At 53.4% G+C, this 15,007-nt stretch overlaps 1 protein-coding gene and 1 long non-coding RNA gene across 4 annotated transcripts; one reads left to right on the top strand and one right to left on the bottom strand.

Moving 5' to 3' along the window:
- Positions 1-2,472: 2,472 nt before the first annotated feature.
- Positions 2,473-7,604, bottom strand: LOC147341725 (uncharacterized). Of its 3 annotated transcripts, XR_015158179.1 has the most exons (4): positions 7,155-7,452; positions 6,672-6,971; positions 6,266-6,585; positions 5,770-6,032 (listed from the first exon to the last, which is right to left on the bottom strand). It is a non-coding gene; the product is annotated as an uncharacterized LOC147341725 (long non-coding RNA). The 3 variants fall into 3 exon arrangements; XR_015158178.1 differs by lacking the exons at positions 5,770-6,032; positions 6,672-6,971; positions 7,155-7,452 and adding exons at positions 2,473-4,975; positions 5,135-5,219 and having other exon boundaries at positions 6,266-6,380; XR_015158180.1 differs by lacking the exon at positions 6,672-6,971 and having other exon boundaries at positions 7,155-7,604.
- Positions 7,605-10,739: 3,135 nt separating this feature from the next.
- FADD (Fas associated via death domain) lies at positions 10,740-13,216 on the top strand. The gene is made up of 2 exons (XM_086385837.1): positions 10,740-11,139; positions 12,698-13,216. The coding sequence occupies exons 1-2, from the start codon at positions 10,854-10,856 to the stop codon at positions 13,039-13,041; spliced, it is 630 nt and encodes a 209-aa protein (XP_086241963.1). The 5' UTR covers positions 10,740-10,853; the 3' UTR covers positions 13,042-13,216.
- The last annotated feature ends 1,791 nt before the right edge of the window (positions 13,217-15,007 follow it).

Raw genomic sequence — 15,007 nt, 5'->3', positions numbered from 1 at the left:
CTCAGAGTCCTTCATCTTCATCACACCTGCAAAGTCGTTCCCGCCACGTAAGTTGACTTATTCACAAAGTCCGGGAACTGGAATCGGACACCTTGGGGCCATTGTTCTGTCCACCATGTACTCCCACCCCCAGGGAAAAAACTAACTGCCTCCAAGCAAAGCCCACAGTCCCCAGATATCTATGGAAAGGCTTCATCAGGAATGAGAGAGATCAAAACAAACAGGAGGAGGAGGAGCCTGGGGGGACACTGAGATGACACAGAGAAGAAAGAAAAGCAACTCTGTTCATCATCCTTGGGAGTAAAGACCAATGTGCATGGGAGTCCCAGGTGGCGAGTGGTAAGCAATCCGCCGGCCAGTCTAGGAGACACATGTTCGATCCCTGGGTCAGGAGGATTCCCTGGAGAAGGGAATGGCAACCCCCTCCAGTGTTCTTGCCTGGAGAATCCCACAGACAGAGGGGCCTGGGGGGCCATGGTCCATGGTCTTACAAAAGAGTCAGACGTGGCTGAGCGCGCGCAGGTAGCAGCGGCTCATCCGTTTTCAGTGCGGCGCAGCGCTCCACCCTGTGAGTGAAACTCAACCAACTGTCACTCATTACGTGTGTTTTGGTGGTAAACTTATTGCAATTACAAGTTACACTGCTGAGATCTCCCTGCATGAGCCGGTCACTGCAGTAGTTCCTCTAGGGCAGTTGGTTGCTTGTCTTCGAATGGCTCACAAGCTGGGAATGACTTGTATATTTGAAATGGTTGGGGGAGGGGAAGAATATCTGTGACATGAGACTGTTACATGGAATTCAAATTTCAGTATCTACAAATAAACTATTATTGGAACATAAAGACCAGTGTGCCTCCATGAAACCAGAAAAAGGTGCTATTTTCTTTCTTTTTTTAAAGAGGCAATGCTAATGAAAGGAAAATACAAAAACTAGACTTCACCAAAATTTAAAATTTGGTGGGGGGGGGGCGTGGGGTCGGAGGATACCCAACTGAATGAAATGGCAATTCACAAAATGGGAGAAAATAATCGCAAATCATATTTCTGATAAGAGACATAACTGGAATATCCGAGGATCCCCTACAACTCAGCAACAGATAGACCAGCAACCCAGTTAAAAGTGGACAGAGAGCTTGACTGGACATTTCTCCAAAGACGTACAAATGGTCAATAAACTCATGAGAAGACGCTCAACATCACTGGTTACCAGGGAACCGGAAGTCACACCCACACTCACCACTGCACGCCCCCTGGGATGCCTAGGATCCCAAACCAGAAAATGCTGAGACTCGTGAGGGTGTGGAGAAGGTGGAACCCTACTGCTTTGCTGGCAGAAATGTAAACTGCTGGTGCAACCTCCATGGCAAAGGCTGTGATGCTTTCTCAGAAAAATGAAACAGTGACCGTGTGATCCAGTAATTTCACTTCTGGGTACACAAACAAAAGAATCTGCAGCAGGGACTCACCCTGGTATACTCATGTTCCCCTACGGCTTCACAGGGACTTCCCGATGATCAGTTCACAGAGGAAGAGAAGACTAAGGCGTGGTTTGTGGCTGGTTTTACGTGATACACTGACGGCCCCCAAAGGTGGATGGTCACAGCACTACAGCCCCTCTCTGGGGCATCCCGGAGGGACAGTGGAGAAAGAGAGAGCCTCCCAGTAGGCAGAGCTTCAGTCAGAACACCTGAAGGAGTGAGAAGAGGTCTGGGAGAGTTGGGGAGAGTTGGGGAGAGTTGTTCCAGGAGCTATTTGACATCTATAGACACATCACCCAATGACACAATTTTTCAAGCATCCACGAAACATTTCCTGAGACAGACCACATGCTGGGCCTTAAAACAAGCTCAGCAAGTTCAAAGGGATTGAAACCATCCAGAGCGTGTTCTCTGACTGTAACAGAATCAAACTATAATAGGAACCAATGACAGAAACTCATGCTGAGTCACTGCTCAGTCGTGTCCGACTCTGTGACACCATGGACTGGGGCCAGCCAGGCTCCTCTGTCCACAGTATTTTCCAGGCAAGAATACTGGAGTGGGTTGCCATTTCCTCCCCCAGAGGATCTTCCCGACCCAGGGACTGAACTCACTTCTCCTGCATTGGCAGATAGGTTCTTTACCAGTGAACCAACTGGGAAACCCTAATGACAGAAAGGCAACAGGCAAATCTCTAAACCCAAGTAAATGACGCAGCACAATTCCAAATAAACCTGGGTCAAAGAGAAAGCCTCAGAGGAAAGAAAAAGACATAGAAATAAATGAAAATAAAAACACAGCATCTCAAAATTTGTAGGACACAGCTAAAAGCAATGTTGAAAATGCTTATCTTAGAAGTGAATGACCTACATGCCTACCTCAAGAAACTAGAATGAAAAAAAAAAGCAAAATAAATCCAAAGCAAGGAGAGGGAAATAAAATAGCCAAGACAAGGCAAAATATGAAATAAAAATAGGGAAAGAGAGAAAAATCGTTGAAACAAAAAACTAGTTCATTGCAAATAAATAAAATTGATAAACTTCTAGCAAGACAGAGAAACATACAGAGAGAAGATGCAAATCACCAATTTCAGGAATGAAATGGAGGATTTGTTACAGATCTTGTAGCCATTAAAAGGATAACGCTACAGAGTGACCATGTGCATGCTAAGTCGCTTCAGCCACGTCCCACTCTGTGACTCAATGGACTGTAGCCTGCCAGGCTCCTCTGTCCACGGGGATTCTCCAGGCAAGAATACGGGAGTGGGTTGCCATGCCCTGCTCCAGAGGATCTTCCCAACCCAGGGATCGAACCCGTGTCTCCTGTGGTTCCTGCATCGCAGGTGGATTCTTTCCTGCTGAGCCGCGGGGAAGATGCAGACTGAATGTGTCCAAAACTCACGTTGAAACTCTACCCTCCCGCCTTGTGATGGTGTTTGAAGGGGGCCCCCATGATGAGATTAATGCCCTTAAAAACATCTGGAGAGAACTTGCTTCCCTCTCTGTTTTTCTCCACGTGAGACTACAGTGAGCGCTCAGAGTCTGCTCTCTGGCACAGGCCCTCACAAGACCCCAAACCTGCTGACAACCTGCTCACAGATTTCCTGCTTCCAGGTTCCTGAGAAATAATTTCTGTTGTGTATAATCCACCCAGTCAATCAGTTCAGTTCAGCTGCTCAATCGTATCCCACTCTTTGCGACCCCATGGATTGCAGCACGCCAGGCCTCCCTGTCCATCACCAACTCCCAGAGCTTGCTCAAACTCATGTCCATCGAGTCGGTGATGCCATCCAACCACCTCATCCTCTGTCATCCCCTTCTCCTCCTGCCTTCAATCTTTCCCAGCATCAGGGAATGAGTTCTTTGCATCAGGTGGCCAAAGTATTGGAGTTTCAACTTCAGCATCAGTCCTTCCAATGAATATTCAGGACTGATTTCCTTTAGGATGGACTGGTTTGATCTCCTTGCAGTCCAAGGGACTGTCAAGAATCTGCTCCACCACCACAGTTCAAAAGCATCAATTCTTCAGTGCTCAGCTTTCTTTATGGTCCAACTATCACATCCAAACATGACTACTGGAAACACCATAGCTTTGACTAGACGGACTTTTGTTGGCAAAGTAATGTCTCTGCTTTTTAATACGTTGTCTAGGTTGGTCATAGCCTTTCTTCCAAGGAGCAAGCATATTTTAATTTCATGGCTGCAGTTACCATCTGCAGTGATTTGGGAGCCCAAGAAAATAAAGTCTCTTACTATTTCCATTGTTTCCCCATCTATTTGCCATGAAATGATGGGACCAGATGCCATGATCTAAGTTTTTTTGAATGTTGAGTTTTAAGCCAACTTTTTCACTCCCCTCTTTCACTTTCATCAAGAGGCTCTTTAGTTCCTCTTCACTTTCTGCCATAAGGGTGGTGTCATCTGCATATCTGAGGTTATTGATATTTCTCCTGGCAATCTTGATTCCAGGTGTGCTTCATCCAGTCTGGAATTTGCATGATGTACTCTGCATATAAGTTAAATCAGCAAGGTGACAATATACAGCCTTGATGTACTCCTTTCCCAATTTGGAACCAGTCCGTTGTTCCATGCTCATTTCTAACTGTTGCTTTTTGAGCTGCATACAGATTTCTCGGGAAATCTATGGCACTTTGCTCCAGCAGCGCTAATGGACGAAGACAGAAAATAAGGGAATTCTACAATCACTATGTTCATAAATTCTAAGGCTTTAGAAAAATGGACCCATCCTCAAAACTGCCAAAACTCAGTCAAGATGAAGGAGACAATTTGAATCGCCTTGTAACTGTCAAATCCATAAAAGTAAGATTTGACAAACTGGGCCTCATAAAAAGTTAAATTCTGGACTTTCCTGGTGACTCAGTGTTTAAGGATCCACCTGGTCAATCCCTGGTCCGGGAAGATTCCACTTGCCCGGGAGCAAATAAGCCTGTGAGCTGCACAGGCCACACCTCCTGAAGCCCACACATCGCAGAGCCTGGGCTCCCCAGCGAGAGAAGCCCGAGCACCACAGCTAGAGAGCAGCCCGTGCTCACCGCAGCTAGAGAAAAGCCCACACAGCAACCAAGACTCAGCACAGCCCCCCAAATCCATAAAAGCTAAATTTTTGTTTTGTGAAATATCTTGTAAGGAAGATGAAAAGATAAGCTACCCAGCAGGTGGTTGTTGGTTATCCATTGTGAATACAGAAGGGTGTACGTGAGATTCCCAAAGCCCCTAACTATCCCTTCCCCCCTCAGCAACCATAGTCTATGCGCCTCCTTCTGTTTCCATTGACTGTACGTGTTGGGTGCCAGCCTGGACGGGAGGACGGTCCGGGGGAGAATGGATCCATGTATACGTATGGCTGAGTCTCTTCGCTGTCCACCTAAAACGACCGCAACATTGTTGATCCGCTATGTGTACACGCTTAGTGGCTCAGTCATGTCCGACTGTTTGCGACTCTATGGACTGTCGCCTGGACTGCAACACGTGGAGGCTCTGCGGGGGAGACAGGCAGAAAACAGAGGAGGAAGGAAAATGTGTAGTGAGCCAAGGAATGCCGCGTGCGAGGGAAGAGGAGCACTGCGGCAGGGGTGCGGCAGGGGGAACGTGCTTAAACCGGCTTGGACCGCCTCCCACCCCAGCCTCCTCCCCTACCTCCGCCGCGTCTCCCTTACGATCAGACCCCCGGGGCCTCGGACCTTGCTCTTCTTTCAGCTTTCCCTCCGCTGGTGACCGCATCCTGTAGGTGGGGAAACAGAGCCAATCGGATGGATAGAGACAAGTGAGAAGCTTTATTCTAAGACTGGCTCACATGACAGTCATGGCGGCCAGGAAGTCCACCGTCTGCCATCCGCAAGCTGGGAACCAGAATGGCTGGTGGGTAATTCAGTCTAAAGGCCTGATAATGGGGGTGGGGGGCCGCGGGGCAATGCTGCTCCAGTGGAGACGGAATCCTCCCTCCCTCTGCCTTTTCATCCTACTTGGATGATGCCCACCTGAACTGGGGAGGGTCACTCGCTTTTCTTAGACAATTCAAGTGCTAATCTCTTCTAGAAGCACCCTCACAGACACACCCAGAAATAATATTTTACCAGATCCCTGGGCAGCCCTTGGCCCAGTCAGGTTAACACATACGATTAACCATCACAAGCAACATCTATTTGCAGGATACTTCCAAATTCACGGGCTTCCCCGGTGACTCAGACAGTAAAGAATCTGACTGCAATGGAGGAGGCCTGGGTTTGATCCCTGGGTCAGGAAGATCCCCTGGAGAGGGAATGGCACCCCACTCCAGCATGCTTGCCTGAAGAATTCCATGAACAGAGGAGACTGGTGGGCTACAGTCCATGGGATTGCAAAGAGTCAGACAGGACTGAGCGACTTTCACTCTCCCAAATTCACATCTCCTGCCCAGATTTCCGTCCCAAACCCTGGCTCCGTGCATCCCATCGTCCGTGACCATGTCCATCAGGTTCTCCCCACATTCACCCTGGGCTCGGGTAGTCGTCGGGCAGCCACAGTGAGCAGCAACTGGAAGTGGGATCTCGGTTCCCTGGGAATCAAACGCAGATCGCGGCAGTGAGAGCGCCAGACCCTAATCGTTGGAGCACCAGGAGCCAGTGGCTAGCAGCAGGGCCCTGGCGCCTGCCTGCTCGAAGAAAGCGCTCAGCGAAGAGATGAAAGCAGAGAGGCAGGGAAACTATTCATTATGGGAGAAGATCCACATGGAGAAAGCACGAGCAGACAGAGAGACATGCACACTTTGGGGTGGTTTAAGTCACTTACCCGAAGAACTGACTGCTTTTGATCCAGCCAGTCCATCCTAAAGGCAATCAGCCCTGGATATTCATTGGAAGGGCTGTCGCTGAAGCTGAAGCTCCAATACTTTGGCCACCTGATGCGAAGAGCCAACTCATTGGAAAAGACCCTGATGCTGGGAAAGACTGAAGGCAGGAGGAGAAGGGGACGACAGAGGATGAGATGGCTGGATGGCATCACTGACTCAATGGACATGAGTTTGAATAAGCTCCGGGAGTTGGTGATGGACAGGGAGGCCTGGCTGCTGCAGTCCATGGGGTTCCAAAGAGTCGGACACGACTGAGCGACTGAAAAACAACAAATCACTTACCTGGGGGAAGTTCTTCTGGGCTCCTCTGGCCGATCATCTTGCTCGTCTGGCCCTGAGTCCTACCTTGTCTGATGCAGGGTCCTCCCCTGCGTGCATGCCCATCTTTTAGCCAAGACAGGTTCCAGTGCAGGGTCTCTGGGGAGTTGGTAGACCATATTGTGGCCTAGCATCCCCTCCCTTGAGGACCCTTTCTGTGCGTGTATAGTCTGGAGGGTCTCCTTGACCCCAAGAATGAGAAGTATGTGGTCTCTTCATCTCTTCCCTACGCAGGGCTCAGCCCCTTGCTGTTCCTGCCATTCCCGTCATCTTAAAGTGTCCACAGGAGACAAAGCCCGGCTGCTCATCCTGTTCCTGTTATTCCGTCTATTTTTCAAATGTAAACAGGAGGCTAGAGGTAAATGTATAAACTGGGACCCGTCTATCTCCTGCCTCAAACCCACCCACACCTTCCCCAGGTGAGCTAATAGACATTCCACCCTTCAGACCTGACGAGCATCTCAATGCTCCTCGTTTACATGCACCCCAGATCAAAAGAAAGGTACTGACCTCTCATCGCCTTCACTGCACCTGGTCCAAGAGCCTTCACCTCTCATCGGGATTACTGAGGTGTCCCTTGGATTCTACCTAGTGATTCTTTAGAAATGTAGCTCAGAGCTCCCAGTAGCATTATTCACAACGACAAAAAAGGCAGAAAAAACTGAAGGTGCACCCACTGATGAGGGAGCAGACACAGGTGACCCACCCGCAGGACAGGATGCTGCCGACCCACAAAAAATGACTTTCCAACAAATGGCTCCTTTGTTCTGAGGCTCCCCTGATGGCTCACTGGTAAAGAATCTGCCTGCAATGCAGGAGACTCAGATTCAGTCCCTGGGTGGGGAAGATCCCTGGAGAAGGAAATGGCAACCCACTCCAGTATTCATGCCTGGACAATCCCATGGACAGAGGAGCCTGGCGGGCTACAGTCCACGGGGTCGCAAAAGAGTCAGACACGACTTAGTGACTAGACAGCAACAAGAAAACCAGGTGTTTTGCTGAAAGTTTTGTTTTAGGTTCAAAAGATTCATTAACAAAAGAAACCACTCGTTACGCACAAATAGACAATTTCAATTTTTGTATAGATTTTTGGCTTAATCTCAATATACGGTCATTAAAAGAAAAGAAATAGAAACAATAGACAGAAGAAACACACACATCACCAAACTGGGCCAACAACCTACATCCAGACTTGAACAGTGCTGGGAAGTCCCTCATTAAAAGCAATTTGGAATCCCAACTGGGAAAAGTCCTGGGCAGTGTCTATCCCATGGATGAGACTTCAGATTCCAGTGTGAGGGGGCTCCCGCTTATAATCCCACTCAGTAAACGGATGTCGTCATCAGTCTGCTGCAAAAATGCACCTCTGGTTTTACTTAAACTTTTTTAGAATATGGTTTGTTTCACCTTGTGAGTCATAGGATTTCATTAGACCCTGGGGGGGCTGGCCAGACCCTCAGGGGCTCAAGAGATTCCAGGACCCACTCCCTTTCTTACCTAAGGGCCACCTGATTTGCTGTGCTTGCGTTCAGGCACAGAATCTGGGCAGTATCCGGGCAGGTCAGGAGCAGTTCAGAGGCCTGGTCTCCTACTTCTGAAGCCTGAACAAGACTTTAATCTCCCTAATACCAGTGGTTAAGAATCTGCTGCCAGTGCAGGGGACTTGGGTTCAACCACCGATTTGGGAAGATCCCACGAGCCGCAGGGCAACTAAGCCCATGTGCTTCAACTACTGAAGCCCATGTGCCTAATTTTTGTGTTAGCCACTCTGTCGTATCCAACTCTTTGTGACCCCGTGGACTATAGCCCACCAGGCTCCTCTCTCTATGGAATTCTCCAAGCAAGAATACTGGAGTGGGTTGCAATTCCCTTCTCCAGAGGATCTTCCCGACCCAGGGATCGAACCCTGGTCTCCAGCGTTGCATGTGAATTCCTTACCATGTGCCTAAAGCCTGCAACAAAGAGTAGCTCCCACTCTCAGCAACTAGAGAAAGCTCGTGCACGGCAGTGAAGACACAGCACAGCCAGAAATAAGTAAGTAAAGTAGAAAGAGGGCTTCCCAGGTGGCACTTTAAGGGTAAGGAACCCACCTGCTGATGCAGGAGATGCAAGAAACGTAGGTCTTTATTCCTGGAGAGGGAGGATCCCCTCAGGGAGGAAAGGGCACCCCACTCCAGTATCCTTGCCTGGAAATTTTCATGGGCAGAGGAGCCTGGGGGGCTACAGTCCATGAGGCCTCAAAGAGTCGGACACAAGTGAGCACGCACACGATATAAAAAGGAGGGAAGCACCGTCACAGGCGACAACACGCACAAACCGTGAAGACGTCACACTCAGTCACAGAAACCAGGCACAAAAGGCCCCACAGTGCGCTTCCGCCAACATGAAACGTCCGTAACAGTCAAATCCAGACAAGACGCCAACTAGCACTTGCCAGAAGCTGGAGAAAGAGTGGGGGAGGCGGGGAAGAAGTGACTGCTGACAAGTACCTGGTTTCTACAAAGGTGATGAAAATATTCTAAAATTAGCTAATGGTAGGGGTTGCACAACATTATAAATATGCTGAAAACCACTGAATTGTACACGTTTTAAAATACTGATGCATCTATTTGAGTCAGGTCTAAGTTGCAGGAAGAGGGATCTTTGCTGCGTCATGTGGGATGTTTCCTGCGGGACTGCAAGCTCTCTAGTGGCAGCATGAAGGCTTAGTCACCTCCCTGCATGTGGGATCTTAATTCTCCAACCAGGATTCCAACCAGCGTTCCCTGCATTACAAGGCAGGCTCTTAACCACTGACCACAAACGAAGTCGCTGAATTGTACACTTTAAAAGGGTGAGTTGTAGGGAATATGAATTATATCTCAATTTTTTTCCAAGATAACTCAGATGGCTTCAGGCTTCCACTCACCCTCTGCAGGGGCTTAGGGAAGGTAAAGCTAGATTCTGACCTGGCTCCTCCTAATTCGCCCCCTCCCCTCACCAACCACCCCCTGCCTTCCCAGGTCTGCCCCAGCACCCTGCGCCCTCATCGGTGCTTCTGCTCTTGTCGTGGGCCCGCCCTTACAGCCCCCACACCTCTCTACCTGGCCCCTCAAGCCTGCACATTGGGGCCTGCTCCAAAACCGCCTTCTCAACATATAGAGACCCCCCACCTCCACACTCCCCACTCCCATGCCCTTGGCCCCTGGCTCGCACTGACTTCTGGCTTAACTGCACTTTCTTACCCACTCCAGTATTCTTGCCTGGAAAATCCCATGGATGGAGAAGCCTGGTAGGCTACAGTCCATGGGGTTGCAAAGAGTCGGACAGGACTGAGCAACTTCACTTTCACTTTCTTATCTGCATGAGGTAACCCTGTGCACCGCCGCTGCTAGCTCCGGGGTGGGGCCTTCCGCACTTTGTTCCTGAATTTGTCTCCAGGACCTACTCCGTGGTACACAGTAGGCCTCAAGAAAAGCTAGTAAGCCTTCTACACAATAATGACGATAACTTTAGAAATCAAGTTTTTATTAAATTTTAAAAACTAAATAAAGCTCTTAATAGTCTTTCCTGCACACAGATCTGCAGGGGGCACTAAAGGACATTTGTTGCTTAGTCGCTAAGTCCTGTCTGACTCTTTCGCGACCCCATGGACCGCGACGCCCCCAGGCTCCTCTGTCCACGGGATTTCCCAGGCAAGAACACTGGAGTGGGGTGCCATGTCCTTCTCCAGGGGATCTTCCCGACCCAGGGATCGAACCCGCCTCTCCAACATTGGGGCCGATTCTTTACCACTGAGCCACCAGGGAAGTCCAAACGACATGCATTTTCACAAATGTTAATAAGTAAATTCACTTGTTATTAAGAGCACCCGCAGCGCAATGTTCCAAAGGAAACGGACGCCGAGTGTGCTCCGGGTTTAGGGGTTAGGACCCCTAGAGCTGCCGGTGCTCACAGGGAGAACGTCGTCAGTGCGCATGGACAGAGGTCTTCCGGGTCCCCGGTCAGGGGCGGCGCCTGGCGTCAGCCGGGATCCTCCCGGGCGGCAATGGCTACGGTTGGGCTTGCGGCGCATGCGCGAGGCCCGGGAGCTACCGCGAGAGGGACCGGGCCGGCGGGATACGTCGGGCGACTGGCTGGCTGGTAGCAAAACGGCATTCGCCGCCGCTAGGCTGAGGCGCGAGGGGTGCGTGAGGAGGCGCGTCCCGGCCCCCAGGGACTCCCGCCGCCATGGACCCGTTCCTGGTGCTGCTGCACTCGGTGTCGGCCGGGCTCTCGAGCAGCGACCTGACCCAGCTCAAGTTCCTGTGCCAGAACCACATTAGCAAGAGGAAGCTGGAGCTCGCGCAGAGCGGCCTGGACCTCTTCACCGTCCTGCTCCAGCAGAACGAGCTGAACGCCGGGCACACCGCGCTGCTGCGCGAGCTGCTCTGCTCCCTGCGGCGCAAGGACCTCCTGCTCCGCCTGGACGACTTCGAACGGGGCGCGGCGGGCGGGGCGGCGCCGGAGGACCGAGGTGGGGGCGAGGGCCGGGGGCCGGGGGCCGGGGGGCCGGGGTGCGGGCGCGAGGCGTGGGAGCCGGGCCGCGCCGGAGGAGTGGCGTGGGGCCGAAGGACGGGGAGCGGCGCCGGAGGAGAGGGGCGAGGGGTGCCTGGGGCCCCTGTGGGGGTTGGCGGGGTCAGCTGTCGATCTTCCAGGCGCCCAGCCTTTTCCGGGTTCGGTTTCCGTGGGTTTTCCCTAAACAGCCCCGGGAGACGGGAACGTGCCCGCTTTGCGGACAGGAGAACCAAAGCTCAGAGAAGTTAACTTAGTCTAAGTTGCGGAGCGTGGACAACCACCGCCCCCCGCCCCATCCAGCCATCCAGCCTCAGTGCTTTCTCCTCCACCCCTCTCCCTCCGGGAAAAGTAGAAGTTATTGGACAGAAGAAGACGTTGCTGACCTCCCGGGCGGGACAGGGGTGAAAGGACTCCAGAAGAGCCTCGGCAGGAAGGACGGGTTGATAAGGCGCTGCTTTTGTATAAGGGCTAAGAGCGGACTCCTGCTGGCTCTGCCGCTCTGTGGCTGGCTGTGACCTCAGGAAGTGACTTGCACTGACCTTTCCTGGGCCTCCATTTCCTGCTTTCTGCCAGTGGTCAGTAACACAGGTGCCCACCTCACGGGGCTGGAGGAGTTGGTACACAGGCTGACAGCGTATCAGGGGTTTGTGGCTGGAGATGAAGCTTTGCTTCCAAGAAGCATTTTGTCCTTACTGTCTACCCGCCTTCTGTTGTCTAGTCTGATCTCAGGAGTGACTTCTCAGCAGACGAGGACATAGTAGCCAGAGACTGAAGACCGGGGTCAGTCAGGGCATCTTCCAGAGTAGCAACTGGGCTGTTTAGGGCTGCCATAGAAATGACTGTCTCAGTGGCTTAAAGCAACAGAATCTGATGCTCTTAACGTTTCTTGGGCCAGTAGTCAGATCCAGGTGTCAGTAGGTTATGCTCCCTCTGAGAGCTCTAGGAGAGGGTCCTTCCTCCCTCTTCTGGTTGCTGGGGACTCCGGGCATTCCTTGGCTTGTGGCCACACCCCTCCAGTCTCTGCCTCCGTGGCACATGGTCTTGTTGGTGGATTTAGGGCCCACTTGAATAATCTTAAGATGATCCCCTCATCTCGAGATCCTCAGCTTACTCTCACATCTGCAAAGACCCTTTTCCAAGAAAGTTCCCATTCACAGTTCCAGAGATTTGACATGCGTGTACCTTTCAGGGCCCCCCATTCAACTCCGTTGCAGGGTGGGATAGAGGTGCAACTCTACTCAGGCCTGAGTGGGCGTCTGTGTTGTAAGACCCCCCAACCAGTAAGTCTTCAGAGCAGGCCGCGCCTCGTGGGTAGTGTTTCAGGGTATGGCTGGCTGGGGCAGCATGGAGCTTTCCCTGGCCCTTCTGCTGCAGGGTGGTGTCCGCCTCTGCGGAAGGGCCTTTCGGGTCCCCAGCACTTGGGTCAGCACCAGCAGGCCCATCAGCCAGTGTGCGGTTACGTTTTCTAAACACCTCCCCAGACCACGGGTTACCACTCTGCCCTTTTCACCCACCAGACCTGCGGGCAGCAATGGAGATCATCTGTGATAACGTGGGGAAGGACTGGAGGAGGCTGGCCCGTCACCTCGGAGTATCTGACGTCAAGATCGAAGCCATCGAGGAGAAGTACCCCCGGAACCTGGCGGAGCAGGTGAGGGAGCTGCTGCGGGTCTGGAAGAACAGCACTAGGGAGAACGCAGCTGTGTCCTGCCTGGTGGGTGCACTCCGGGGCTGCCAGCTGAACGTGGTGGCAGACCTCATCGAGGAGGACCAGCGGGCCCGGGCCCTCCAGAGTGGGAGCGCCAACCCTGGGTCCTTCACAGCCTGGGACTCGGGCTCCGCTGCCCTGGGAGCCTCCTGACGACCCAGCGGCTCTTCTGCGGGGACTGAGGGTGGCTGCACGGTCCTGACCACGTCCCGTCCATGCCAGCCCTGTGAAGACTCAGGGAGGTGGCTGTGGGCCCGTGTTCCTCTGTGCCAGCTGGGCGGGGGACACCGTGTGTGCCGTTGTCCCCATTAAACGAGCTCCTCCAGGAGGGCGTGTGGTGCTGCACCCGGTACAAAGGAGGGGTCTGTGAAACCCAGTGCTCCCGGACACGAGAGGACCCGCAGTGTCGAGGAGCTGGAGGTCTTTGTGCTGGGGGCGCTGGGCTTCGGAGCCCATGTTTGGAACCCCTGGCTTGTTCTGCCCCCGCGCTTGCCAAAGGCTTGGAGGCTGGTGTTGCAGACCGTCTCCAGGTGGCAAGGTGAGGCACGCCCTCATGGGGCTGGGAGGTGGCCCAGGCTCTCAGCGCTCGGGGAGCGAGCCCCCTGCTGTGGGGCCAGGCAGCGGGCACTCAGCACGTGCTGGTTCTCAGACGAATCGTGACTCCAGTTCCACATTGGATTGCTAACAGTCACTTTTTCTGGTAACAGAAGTGGCAAGGGAGCCGAGTCCTCTGATTCTAAGGAGCACCTTTTTTCCTGTTCTTAAGGCGGTCCTGTTGAAGCAGGCGCCTTTGCAGGAGGCCTCCGCGGGACAGTTTCCTCTTCCCACGGACGGTGATCTCATTTTACGGGTTCTCAGAAGTCCCGCTGTAGCCAGTTTCAGTGTCCCTTGACGGTTCTCACAGGCCCAACCTGTAGGAGGGTGCCTGTGTTTCCCACCAGCTCCAGGGACCACTGCCAAGCCGGGTGTTTACTGCAGTGAGCCGTGCTCTGCCAGGGGCAGCTCTCACCTGCTATGGGCCCTGCCGCCCTGCAGGAGGCATCAGAGAGCCCCATCTCGTGCCCTCTAGCTGTGACCTTGGGAAAGCTCCTGATGTCATGCCGTGCCACCTTGACCTTGGGTTGCCAAGACCCTAGCAGCACTCACCGCCCGGCTGTGGACCCAGCCCTCGGCAGATACTGACCACACCGGGCACTGCTGGGAGCTGAGCCCAGGCAGCAGACAAGACGGACGTGGCCCTTCTCGGTTGGCCCCGAAGGCCTGGCTGGGAGCACGGGTTAACCACGCATCATGAGTTTGGGAGCGGAGCCCATTCAGCCCCAGAGCCATGTGGCCCTGCCCAGGCTGACGTGCTGAAGAGGCTTTGGGTCAGGGCGAGTAACATCATCACCACCAGTAAAGGCACGGCTTGGCCAGTGGGTTGCCTTGGGAAATGGGTGTTGTGGGAAATGTGCCCACGTGTCTTGACCAGAGGAAGACTACGAGATGGTGCCCATCCCTCGTGCTTTATGGCAGACGCTGCTACCAATGGGTAAGGGTACTGAGCATCCCGAGACCTGGCCTGTGTCCCCGCATGGTCCTCACACCGGGGAGGGACCGTCCGTCCGTCACTCCAGGTGTTCTCACGGACGTTTGGACGACACGTGCTTACAGCACTCAGAGCTCCCATTGCTCGGGCCCGGTGCTGCCGCTGGCTCCCTCCCACATGCGTCCTCGGGGTGAAGCACTGTCCCCCAGACACTGACATCTGGGACTGCCCTCCTGCCCCGCACGGGGAGGCAGTTGGAACAGCCTCAGCAGACCTGTCATGTGACCTAATCACAGCACAGATCTGGGGTCGGAGCAGAGAGGCGCCTCCTCCAGGCACCGCTGTCGGCCTCCCCGGGGCCTGGAGGTGGCCTGCCCTGCCGCCTGTGGGCCGCTGGGGCAAAGCCACAGAGCCTGGGGGCCGGCAGACCTGCACAGGACGCTGCCCCAGAAGGTGGGGCTCCAGGCCAGGTGGAAGCATCCACGTGTTCCACCGTCAGCAGTCAGGGGGCTTCCCCCGCAGCTGCCCTCCAGGCGCTGAGGCGAGACTGCGCAGGCTGGCGGCACGAACAGACGGTGCACGTGGACAGAG

This window comes from Bos grunniens, chromosome 29 (assembly GCF_055505025.1).
Source record: "Bos grunniens cultivar Pamir isolate PY7600 chromosome 29, Bosgru_T2T1.0, whole genome shotgun sequence".
Taxonomy (NCBI): Eukaryota; Metazoa; Chordata; class Mammalia; order Artiodactyla; family Bovidae; genus Bos; species Bos grunniens.
This window is presented reverse-complemented; position numbering and strand designations above follow the sequence as displayed.

What these genes read in the sequence shown, in the direction of transcription:
- FADD (XM_086385837.1), top strand. Translation starts at nt 10,854, where the DNA reads ATGGACCCGTTCCTGGTGCTGCTGCACTCGGTGTCGGCCGGGCTCTCG. An exon ending in GGCGGCGCCGGAGGACCGAG is followed by an intron (nt 11,140 to 12,697) that starts GTGGGGGCGAGG and finishes TTCACCCACCAG; the next exon opens with ACCTGCGGGCAGCAATGGAG.